Raw genomic sequence first — 12,301 nt, forward strand, 5'->3', positions numbered from 1 at the left:
ACCTTGTCAATTCATTAATGATTCCTTTCACAACTCTGGAAACCTGTGCGTGTATGTGTGGGCGTGCGTGCGTGCGTGCGTGTGTGTGTGTGTGTGCGTGTGTGTGTGTGTGCGTGTGTGTGTGTGTGTGGCCCCTAAAGCCAATGTGGCTCCTGCAGAGCTGCCAGGCAAGCTTAAACCAGGACTTTGAATGTCACACAGCCAATAGCCCCTTCATAACAGTCACTAAGTCTGGGCCTTCTGAAGCTAACCGGGTACCACAAAACAGCCGACTCGCACTCTGGGTCAAATTGCTTTCCTCTCAGGGAGAAAACAAGTAAGCATTGTTCAATAATAAGAGTGAAAATACCTCTACACAGTAGATTAGTGCAGGAGTTGTACAGGAAGTATAGGTTCTTCATGCGCAAACCTTTTATAAAGTTGATCAAAGTAAATGCTGTTTCTTATTTTGAAAACACTGAAGGTTTTAGTAAATTACCATCTGGTGCTAATGTGATAGATTATCTTCTACAGAAGTTGATGACTCCCTCAACTGTGAAAAGGGCATTCTTTATTTTAGTGGGAACAGTTCCTTGCAAAATGGAAAAAAAGGAATATCAGATATAATCACTGGAACAGTACCTGACACGTGTGACATTTAAAGCTTGCTGCATCCGATGCCGTATTCTCCTGGGACAAACTATTTACTTAACAAGAGACATGGCACACATGTCCGTTTATGATTCAGGCAAAGGGACTCTCTTTGGTAAAAGCAAGTCAGACATACAGTGTGCTCTGTCTGCACGTTTACACCTCCATCCTGTAAACAGCTCTTACATACAGTGTGAGAATCTATGCTGTTTTGTACTTTGCATCGACACATTACTGTCATTACTACATGTTACTCATGTTCTGTTGTGTGTAACCCTTAGAACTGTTTTTGTCCTCAGCTCGGTTTATAATTTTTTATAATTTTTAAATTTGTTTTTGGCTTTTACATTGAACCCAAAAAGTTCAATGTAAAACCCAAACTAAGGAATTACTATTCCATACAAATCCAAAATGCACTTCATCCAAATCTCCCCATTGGCCCTCGCTTAGTTCTGAGGCCCTGGCAATGAGAGTTCTCACCCAGTAAGGCATCCCACTGGGAAAGCCCTGGTCCAATAACATGGCCCCTGGGGTAAGACTAGGGGATTACTAGTCCAAGCTTGTGGATTGAGCTCCAGGGCGAGGGAGGGGGCACAGTTTGAGGCATCGCGCTGGTCTGTCACTAAGGTCACTGGCCTCCTTTAAAAGGTTGCTACGAGGCAGGTATCACAAATGTGAGAGTAGCACACAGTCACGGTCACGGAGGGTAATAAATGGCAACAAAGAGACAGTTATTCTGCAATCACATACCCTACTGGGTGCAAGTTATTCTCCAATAAGCAAGTGCTGAGTAGCAAGAGGAGCAAACTCCGAGTGTGATCACAAGAGCATGGTGCTGCTGGGATGTGAATTTGTTGACCACACCCTCGGCTCACAGCACATCAACCCAGACACACAAACTCCATTTGCTACTTGCACAGAATTCTTCCGTCCTTCACCCAAACTCTGTGACAAAACAGAAGGCTGCATAAAGCAGCGGCTGAGTTCAGCACTCACTTAGCTTATAGTACTGTGATGAACCAACACACATGGTAGGCAGACCAATATTGCGAGATTCAAGGAAATTAATGTATAACTTGTAAAACAATAAAAATAAAAAATCTGAAAAATGAAGTGGATATTTATATTCAGCCCTTCTGAGTTGGTACATTGTAGAAGCACATCTGCCTGCAGCTATTCTGTTTCTAGCAGAATTGAGCATCTATAGCCTAAAATCTTTATCTACTCTTCTTTGTAAGAAAGCTCAGGCTCAATCAGATTGGTCAGAGAATGTGTGTGAAAGTTTAAGTGTCAGATTCTGAGTGAGATTTAGGCATGGACGTTTGACATGGCCAGTCCGACATATTATCCTTTACCCTGGACCAGCCTATTTTAGCTGTGGGCTGGCCGTATGTTCGAAGTGGTGTCCTGCTGGAAGATGACCACAGAGACATAACCTGTCCGCAGTGACAGGTTATGCTCCGTGGACCTCTTCTATTAAATGCTAAAAAAAATCTTCTTATTTTTAAGTAAACATGTGGAATTATATTTCAGGGGGCATTGCAGAAGTTTAGTAAATGTGCAGTTTAAATTTTGTCTTTCATGAGATTCAGGGATATTCATTTGGGTTTCTGGAGCTAAAGGTTTAATGAGGCCTATGGTCTACTCTGTCTCTTATCAGTGGCATGCAGGTATAAATTAGACATGTCCAGGAGAAATGAAACATTTATTCAAATGAGGTGTAAAGACACAAACACATTTCTTGACACATGCCCGTGTTGTTTGTCACCATCAGTTAGTTTAACTGTTCTCATTTCTTTTCACATTTCAGACTTGATTTAAGATGTTGTGCAGCTGATGGATGTCTAAATGAGAAATGCAACCGTTGGATGTCTCCCTTACAGATTAGTGTGTGTATGCAGTCTGGGCTCGGAGTTTCGTCGTGGTGCGGGGGTGCTGGATATAGTCTTTGAGTCTCCGTTCCAGCTCTTCACCTGCGGTTATGATACCTTTGTTCGACAGTGGGACCTGCGGCTCAGTCCACAGTAAGCGTCGTCTTCATTCTTATTCTTTGTTTTTGTTATTTTTGAACTTCAAAGTGTTCTCTAATCAGTAGTCCCAATGTGAAGTATATCATGACAGTCTATGTAGTTAGACTTCCTATCAGGTAAAAATTGGGGGCCTTACTATATAAACAGCAGAAACTGAGAACTGGTTCAAAACATTTTGAACAATCGTATGTTGAGTAACCACATTTTCCATATTTGCAATGAAACAACATTAGTTATGTCTTAAATTTCTTTTTGCCAATCTTTGTGGTAACACTTTATTTGATAGGGTGTGTATAAGACTGACATGACACTGTCATAAACATGACATAAAACCTGTCGCGAACATGAAGGAGTTTTTATGAATGTCTATGACTGCCAACTTTCCATTAAAGTGTTATTTTTTTACAAAATAATATATCCCATATCCCAGCTTTGGGCAGCACTGACACAAGTGGTGTCACTGCTCCTTGTGGGCAGGGCAGTTTCTAGCTTTTTTTAGGGACGCTACACCTGTTGCTTATTGGGGACTCTTACTTTGCAAAGCGACTACGGAGAAATTTCTGATCCAGTAGATGCTCTACAAACATGCCAGAGTCTGTTACACTTCACCACGAGAACAGGCTATAGCCATCATAAACTACCACAACAACATTCATTCATCAATAATTTAAACAGATTTTGAATATTATAATAAATATTCACTGTAAATTTATTGAAGAACATAATACAGGCTTTTCCAGGAGCACAAACTCTCCCAACTTGAAACATTAACATAAACCGGGTCCAGTTCCATCACAGGATGGATGGTGTATTCATAAGGGAAACTACTGTTTCTTACACCCCTTTCCCACCCTACTCCCGTATTAGTATTTTCCTATAAATATCCCCTCCTCCCCCCACGGCTCTTAGTTTTACTCTCCCCCTCCTCTGACAGTAGCACCAGACAGAGACATTTCCCATATTCACAAATCCAATATTTGATAGGTATGGGTGTATTTGAAGACATCTACTGTATATTGGGAAATTATATTGACAATAAATAGATTGTTTACTGCAGTCAGTGCATTAAGTCTACTCTTTTTTTCAGTTATAACTCTTCAAATGGCGGCGGGATGGCCATTGAAATACCATCTCCAAGTGGTATAATTTTGTTAGAAAAACAAATCAAAATCCAGTAATTTTGCTGTCCTTCAGAAATTGCTGTGAAAGTAAAAAATTGTGGAGTTGTAAGGATCCTGAACGTAATGCAGTGGGGTAGTTCTGAGTGTTTCTGGATGGTAAGGCAGCACGGTATTTTGTGTCTTGGTTAGCGATTCTGGCAAGCTTGATTCACGCAACATGTTTTTATCACCACTGAGATGTAAAGTTGGCTGTAGATTTCACCCCACTTGGACTGACGGGTATTTATTTTACCATCACATCCAAATTCAAAACCACTGTTCTTTATTTGCAATGATTGCATTGCATGTTTGATTTGAAAAAAGAACACATGGCCTATTATTTACATTTAGCATAATTGGAACATTGTTTAAAAAAAAAAAACACGACTCAAAACGACTTGAAATTCCAAGTTCCTGACTTGAGACTTGACTCGACTTTTGCCTGTCTTGACTTGGGACTTGACTTGACTTGACCGTCTTTACTTGAGACTTGACTCGGACTTGAGGACAAAGACTTGAGACTTACTTGAGACTTGCAAAACAGTGACTTGGTCCCACCTCTGATATATGACTGATTGAACTCCTTAAATCTCAACTCTTGATAGTTTCTCACCTGTTACAATGTTACCCTTCTTTTTAGAATGAAAAAATTCTCATCAATTAATTGACCTACTGTTCTCGGGTATTATTGTTTTCCTAAAGAAATAAGACAGAAAGCAATGTTTCTTTCTGTCTAATTTCCACACACACAGGCCTCAGTCAGGAGTAATGTAACTTCTTCTAAAGGAAGATTTCTCAGCAGCCTTCTCCTCGATATATTTGAGGAGAATAGCGTTGATTTAGCACGGCAAGTGGTTCAAGATTTCAGGCTGGAATTTTTGAGGGGATCAGTCAAGTAAGACAAATTGGATCTGAATGGCAGATTGCTCTGGGGACCGACAGTAAGGTTGGCAGAGGGGGGTCCCCTTTTTTAGGCATAAATAATTAATATGGACGAACCTTAGCAGCCTCAGAAAAAAAAATCTATCAGGGTCACTCAAGAGGCTTTGGTTGTCTGGAGCTTGCCTTTAAAGAAAAGAACTACAAATACAAGAACAGCCAAGGGGACGAATTAATAATACTCTAATATAGAATGTACACTATCTATTGTGAAACCTATGTTTTATTTATTTAAAAACTGCAGGTAGATATTTCTAGCCATAATTACGCAATTATGACCAAAGTGGTTCATACCTCTAGTACAAAGGGATTTTTCAATTTTACTAGCATGTTTCTTCTGACTGGAAATATTATTAATATTTTGAACTTCCTAACGAGAGTCCTGACTAGAGTCTGATAGAGATACGGTGGAGGATGCTGAAGGTTAAGCCGATGGTAAAGAGACTTCCCAACTTTAAAGAGTTCGAGCTAAAATAACCAAAAATAAATCAACAAAATACCAAAGAGGCAAAAAAAAAAAAACTTTTACGCTATAATGCTGATATAGAATTTTACATTGACTATTGAGGAGGGTTTAATATGTTCAATGTATCTGTTAAAATGTTAATACAAATAGGAATGTTATTTTTAAACTTCATAAAACTATAGCAAACCTCTTTTGAGCTATGCCTGCCTCATTTTCTGTCGGAAACAAACACATTGATTGTGGTAGGGGTACAAATAATTTTTTAAATCTTGATTTTGCATGTTTGCAGACATTTGTACATAGTATAATCATGTGTTAGTGAAGGTAGCAAACAATGCCCTATTTCAATAAGCTAAACAGGACATTGTCTCCTATAGCAGGTTTAAATAAAGAGAGGTGGAAGAATATCCCTCTGTGGAAAGGGATTTTACGACAAAATGCAACTTAAGGTTTCCACATAATGAGGGATACTGTGCATGTTCTCTTAGCTGTGCAGAACCGTCCGATATTGCATTAACTAGAGTACCAATTTCTTACATTTCTCGTGAAATACTCCTGCATGTCCCACAACCACAACTTCAGCCGTGGTCCTCTCCTTTACCCACGCTCTTCAAAGTTTAACTCCATATTGTCCACAAGATGGTGTCGACTCTCAACCTTATCAGATCAGTGTTGCATACAAAACAGTTTGATGTGAACAGGGTTTCCTGCCAAACAAGCAGTTTACTGGGCAACACACCGAGTACACGTACATAGTCATAAAAATGGACTTTTGCACACCGCCCACATATTGAGTCCACCTCCATTACATGCAAACTTCCTCAGAGTGAAGAACGCCAGAGTCAACGCTCCCTCACTCTGCTTGCTGGTCGGTTCCCTTAAATAGTGTCCATTTAGTCAAACCACGTCAAATTTTACCGGTTTGAACCACTTCAGTCAATGTGGTCCTTGATGGTCCGGTAATCAGTTTTAAGGATTTTATTCTGTTGACAACTTTACTTTGGTCCTCGCTGGTACCTGTAGGCAGCCATTAAAAGCTCTCTTGTTGCAGTCTGTATTGCAACAAATTTGAAGAAGCCTCTGACTGGATGGATTTCCTCTGACAGTTTTATGAAGGATGGTCAGGGTTGTCCATAGTTTTCTCGGTCTTATGAAGAATCCTTCTTTGCAGGTACCACAGTTGTCCCCAGAACACAACCATTCTTCTTTAACGGCTTGTTGAGCCTTCTCAGGTCCCGGGCTCTGATGCTGCTGCCCCAACAGATGACAGTCGAAGTGATGATGCTCTCAACAACAGACTTATAGAAAATCCGCAGCATCTTGCTACAAACCTTCAAGCATCTTAGCTTCCTTAAGAAGTCCAGTCTGCTCTGTCCCTTCTTCACTGCTGCATCTCCAGTCCAGTCTGTTGTCCAGATGATGAACGCTGAGATATTTATATTCCTCAACCACCTCCACTTCTTCTCCGATGTTGGAAATAGGGTTTGATCTAAACCCGTTTTTCCTGAAATCTACATTGTCTCCTTGGCAAAAGCAGAACATTTGCGTAGACACATTCTACGCAAATGTTGCTACGCAAAGATTTGCATAAAAATTGTGCACATGTACACAAAAACACAGCCACGTTTTGGCTTTGCGTTCTTTTTGTCCTTTACCCTGAGGAGCAAGTTGGTGACCTCCCTCTTAGAGGTTAACTAAAATTAGAGAGTGCATTGTGCATAAGATCCATGTACAGCCCCACTGTCTGCTCCTGATGTCTCCCCATCACTTATTGATGAGGCTGCTCTAATGGAGGATTGATGTCTACTGGAAGAAAATACTCGTCCTTAAAATACATCCCCTCTCTAAACCTCAACCACTGACCTGCTCTGCTCTGCTAAGCGCACACACCTTCTGGCTTTCATGTCTTGTGAGGACTTTGCATTGAGTTCTTTCATTAGCCATCTCTTATTCTACAAGTATATTTGACCTGTATTATATATTGACCGCTTCAACAATTTCAAAGATAAATTAAAAACAAAACGTAACAATCTTCAGTGCCTATATAAATTCACCCAATCCGGCCAATTCAATATTATTTCATTATTTATTGTATGTATTTTTTTGATTCTTTTAAAACTTTCATAATCACCAATTAATGTAATTTCAGAAGGCAGCATGTATCAAATTGCTCTGTACACAGCTGTTTTTTTGAGACTTTAGTTCTAGGCAGAGTTAGTGTAAAACAGGCGTGCCGAACTCGGTTTCATTTATGGCCAAATCAAAAAATCTGACTGTTCTTAAAGGGCCGGTTGTGCCAAAATGTGTTGATGAAACCAATTAAACTGTTAAAATATCAATAAACAGATGCTTGTTTCAGTATTCAGTAAGTGTTCCTTAAAATTAAATAATATTGAATGACTTTTCACGCTGATCCATCCAGAATTTTGTGATTTTTTTTCTTTCTTTTTTTCTATCCAAATCACAGATTTTGTGGTGCTAATTTAGAAATATTTGTAAGGAATTTCACTCTAATGTATGACGTTAAATGTGACTTTTTATCAATCGCCTCATCGATCATGGACTACAACTTGGCATCAAGTAAGGCTGAGGCAGCAGTTGAGTTTTTGGTTAAAAGCTCAACGTTTTTAGCCAGAAGAAATTGCAGTAAAATCAGAAAAAAAAATTGGGGGTTCTGTTGATTTTATTTATTTATTATTTTGTTTTGCAACTTTTGCAGATTTGTGAAAAACTGCAGGGACTTATTGATGTAATGTAGAGTCCAGAGGGCCACATAAAAAGCCACGGCGATTTGGCCCCCGGGCCTTGAGTTTGACGCATGTGGTGTAAGAGTAACAATAGAGGATTTTTATTAATGATCCCAAAGGCAAAGTCTTTGACTTTTTCATCTCTCTTTTTAAAAAAATTTGAAATGCTTAGTGTGTGGATACTTGTATGTACTATATATATAAAGGACCACTTTCATAATATTTTACAACAAAGTGATGTCATTCATGGAAAGTAAGAACCCTTTCTCAGTCAGTCCTCACTTTTTTGCAGTTCTACTGTGCTCTGTTAGATTTAGAGATTTGGTGTTAATTAAGTTTTAATTGAGGTTAGAATAGGGTTACGGAAAACTGCATTTAGTCATAATTGCAGTTACTAAAATGTTTATACTTAATACTTAAGTCTTAAGTATTACTACTTAATACTTTGTATAGTTTTAACTTTGTAAGTTTGTATGGAAGTTCTATACAAACTTTATTCAGTTTGTGTAGAAGTTCAAGCATGTGTGTGAAAGTGTAGCACATAATAAAACATCTCCCTGTTTTTCAACAGGAAGTGTGTGATGGAGTGGGAGGAGCCTCATGACAGCGCTCTCTACTGCATCCAGACAGATGGAAATCACATGATAGCCAGCGGCTCGTCATACTACGGTGTGGTCCGTATTTGGGACAAACGTCAAACCAAATGCTTGCAGGTGTGATCCTCATGTGATCCTGTCAGACAATCTGTTACATGAATTAATGGAAATACTTCATCCTTTAAAGGCATCCTTAGAATTTAACAAAACACTTTTTTTTTTCTTTCTTGCAGTTCTTCCAGCTGAGCTCTGACTCTTTGAGCAGCCCAATATACTGTCTGAGATTCAGCAGCTCTCACCTGTATGCAGCTCTGGCTACTGCCCTGCACTCCTTGGACTTCAGACAGCAACCTGCTCACATCAGATGACACACACACGCAGTCAAACAAAGACTGCTAACACTTATAAAACCAATAAAGAGGTCTATTTCTTTCTCTTTTTTTTCCAGTTTTTTGAAGTTAAAAGTGACATTTTATGTTTCAGAACATCATGAAAACAATTTAAATATTAGTCAAAGACAAAACAACTAAACAAAAATGCAGTTTTTAATGAAGGTGTTTATTCTTAAGTCACTAAATAAATAAATAAAGTTACCAAGTCACAAAGAGTCACAAAACAAATTAGGCAATAAAAAACATTTCGAGTACATTTTCTTGTTCATTTTTAGACCTCCAAACACCATGGATAGTAGCGGAGCGCTAACACTAGAGGAAAGTTAAACAGGACGGAGATTATATCCTGAAATCTCTATGAGTAAGCCATCTGGGTCTGTTGCGCCGCTTGTTCCAGATCACGTGAACGCATTACTTATTTCCTCAAGTGACAACAGCTCTAAACATAGCTGAGCCTCTAGAGAGATTTGTTGCAACACATTTCTGAGGACCTATCAACTGCTTCTGGTTGAAATGAAAATATCAAGATCCATCCAGGGGAGGGTTGCTGGTGCCTACCTCCAGCCATCAACAGCCAAGAGGTGGGGTCACCCTGGACAGGTCGCCCTGGACAGGTCGCCCTGGACAGGTCGCCAGTCCATCGCAGGGCCCATAGATACTACGGAGAGGGATACTGTGCATGTTCTCTTAGCTGTGCAGAACCGTCCAATATTGCATAAACTAGAGTACCAATTTCATACATTTCTCATGAAATACTCCTGCATGTCCCACAATTATTTGTGTTTCAAACGGCTTACCCACTAGCACAACATGTCTCCTGTTAGCATCTGATAACACTTCAGAGTGTTCAAATAAAATCCCCTTATTTAAAATTGAACCTTCTCTGGTTTTGCAGTTAAAACATGAATTTGTCCAATCCCACTTACGATAAAGCCGCTTTTGAGATATTTAACTGCGTCTCCTACAGCAATATTGTATCCGGCTTTAAAGATTTCAGATGACTAAATATGTTACTTTACTTGACCGTATTATTTGGCCTTTTAACGCTCCAGCTAGTACATTAAATTGATCCTTGCTTCTTCTTTACAATATCAGTAGTCATGCCTAAGTGAATTGCAATCCATTGTACTTACATATTGACTGCATTTTGGGTTATATCAACGTATGTTTGAGTCAAACAAAAAAAGAGTAAAAATAGAAAATTTAACATGCAAATATATATAAATAAAACCCTTACCATCGTGGTCCTCTTTAAATCTTGGACTAGCCTAACTGAGGACTAATTTTTTGGATGTAGATTTTTATGGAAGACTAACTGAGACAATATTGGTACTTATGGAGCCATCTGGTGGGCAAATATTGACACTGAGGCAGATTAGAAGTGTGGGGTACAGCTGTGAAGGATTGGTTTCATTTTGCTGCCTAAATATAGATTATTAAGAAAACATATTCATAACCCTTGACGTTTTTTATATTCCGTCACGTTACAAAACACGGACTTCAGTGTATTTCACAGTAGAGCGGAACAGTAAAGCATAAGATTTTTAAGATTAAAATGAGTAAATTGTGACTTGAGTTTGTATCCAACACCCTCAACCAGTACTTTGTAGAAACGTCTTTTTGCTTCATGTCCAGCTGCCAATCTTTTGGTTTATGTCTGCCATCTTTGAACATCTACTGACTCACATTTTCACCCTTTCTTCTTTGCTAAACAGTTGAAGGCCTGTCAGATTTTCTAAAAAAAACTATTTTTAATACTTTATTTTTTTACTGGGTGTGCATAAGATTGACATGACACTGTCATAAGCAGGACATAACATCTGTTGTGAAGATGTTATGCCAACGACTGTTTATGACTGTTGTCGTGTAGAGTCGTTTGGTAAATAATGACACTTTTAATACAAAGTTGCATGAAAAGTGCATTAGAAGCATCAACTTTGCATTATTCTCTAAATAGTGACACTTTTAATGTAAAGCTGACCATTCAAATGGACTTTTAATGCAAGTTTTAACGCAAGTGTCATTATTTATCGAATGACACTGCATGACAACAGTCGTAAACATTTATGAAAACTCTTTCATCTTCATGACAGGCGCTATGTCATGTTTATGACAGTGTCATGTCAGTCTTATGCACACCCCTTCCAAAGTGTTTTTAAGGTGATATGCAGGGTTGGTTTTCCACTACATTTATCTTTTTAGCTTAAGATGCTAATTTTGGACTCATCTAAACTAAGCACTCTCTTCCACATGTTTGCCGTCTCCCCTTACGTGGTTTGTGGTTATTCAGCAGACATCTTTGATTTCTTTGAACAGTAGCTTTTTTTCCCCTTGCTATTCTTCTATGAGGTTCAAATTTGGGAAGTGTCAACTAAAAGTTGTCCTGTGTTTGAGCCTCACCTGTGCCCACACAGACAGACATACACACATTTCCCACCTTTCTTTACTAAACCCCCTCCGTGCTCTTACCCCTCTACATGTCAGTCATTCTTTGGTCCCTGGTGCATAGAAGACCTCAGACTTGTCAGACCTCCAACAGTCCCTCAAAGAAATACCCCTCCTGCTGTAGCACCCCCCATCCCTCTGAACCCCACCAAACAAAAATAAAGTCACAGTGAAGACAGGCCAGCCAGGACTTTACAGATAGGGCTCCTGCTTGACAGATCAGTCAGTGGATACCTGATTGTCACTTGTGAGGTTGGGCCCTTAATCCTATTGTTTCTCTGACAGGATTACCCTTTGTGGTCCCTCTCTCCCTGTGGCTGCACGCAGGAGAAAGGGCAGATTAAGGGGATTAGCATGTATCCTCCTGATTTGCCCTGATAGGATGTGAGGAACCATTGACTTTCTTGGAGGACCATGAATGCAGAGAGGCAAAAGGTGCCTAAATAGGAGGTCATGAAAGACTGAAAAATGTGACAATGTGATTTGTCTGCTTTTGTTCCCCAAAACTTGTCCGTAAGGTTCAAAGGGGCCAGCCAAGCTTTGTGGAAAATAACCATCCAAAGGCGATGGACAGGCAGGCGAAAGGTCCCTATTCATCAGAATTACTGCAGCTTTCTTAAGAGCAACTAAAACTACTAAACAGACTATCATTGTGCAGACATTTAGTTTTATGCATTTTCTTAATATGTCAGATATCCAAGGTTGGTGGAACAGCCAAAAGATGTGCTCATGTAAATGTAGTAGCCATGCAAGAAGTGACTCAGGTAAAAGGACCAAGGTATTTGGTAAAACGCCTATTCGTGTGTCGAGTTAACTGTAAACACAACATTTGATTCAATATTTTCAGATGACGCTATCAGACAAACCAAAATCTAAAATTGTGTGCAAACTCTGGT

The 12,301-nt window shown here is 39.3% G+C and overlaps 1 protein-coding gene across 2 annotated transcripts in view; it reads left to right on the top strand.

Moving 5' to 3' along the window:
* Positions 1–9,004, top strand: part of fbxw4 (F-box and WD repeat domain containing 4) — a 35,601-nt gene extending 26,597 nt beyond the window's left edge. For both annotated transcript variants that reach the window (XM_023326913.1, XM_023326914.1), the window contains 3 exons: positions 2,514–2,654; positions 8,544–8,685; positions 8,802–9,004. In XM_023326913.1, coding sequence (XP_023182681.1) covers positions 2,514–2,654; positions 8,544–8,685; positions 8,802–8,936 — 418 coding nt within the window. In that variant the 3' untranslated portion in view covers positions 8,937–9,004. The remainder of the gene's footprint in view (positions 1–2,513; positions 2,655–8,543; positions 8,686–8,801) is intronic.
* Positions 9,005–12,301: the final 3,297 nt, after the last annotated feature.

Source organism: Xiphophorus maculatus, chromosome 22 (assembly GCF_002775205.1).
Source record: "Xiphophorus maculatus strain JP 163 A chromosome 22, X_maculatus-5.0-male, whole genome shotgun sequence".
In the NCBI taxonomy this organism is placed as follows: Eukaryota; Metazoa; Chordata; class Actinopteri; order Cyprinodontiformes; family Poeciliidae; genus Xiphophorus; species Xiphophorus maculatus.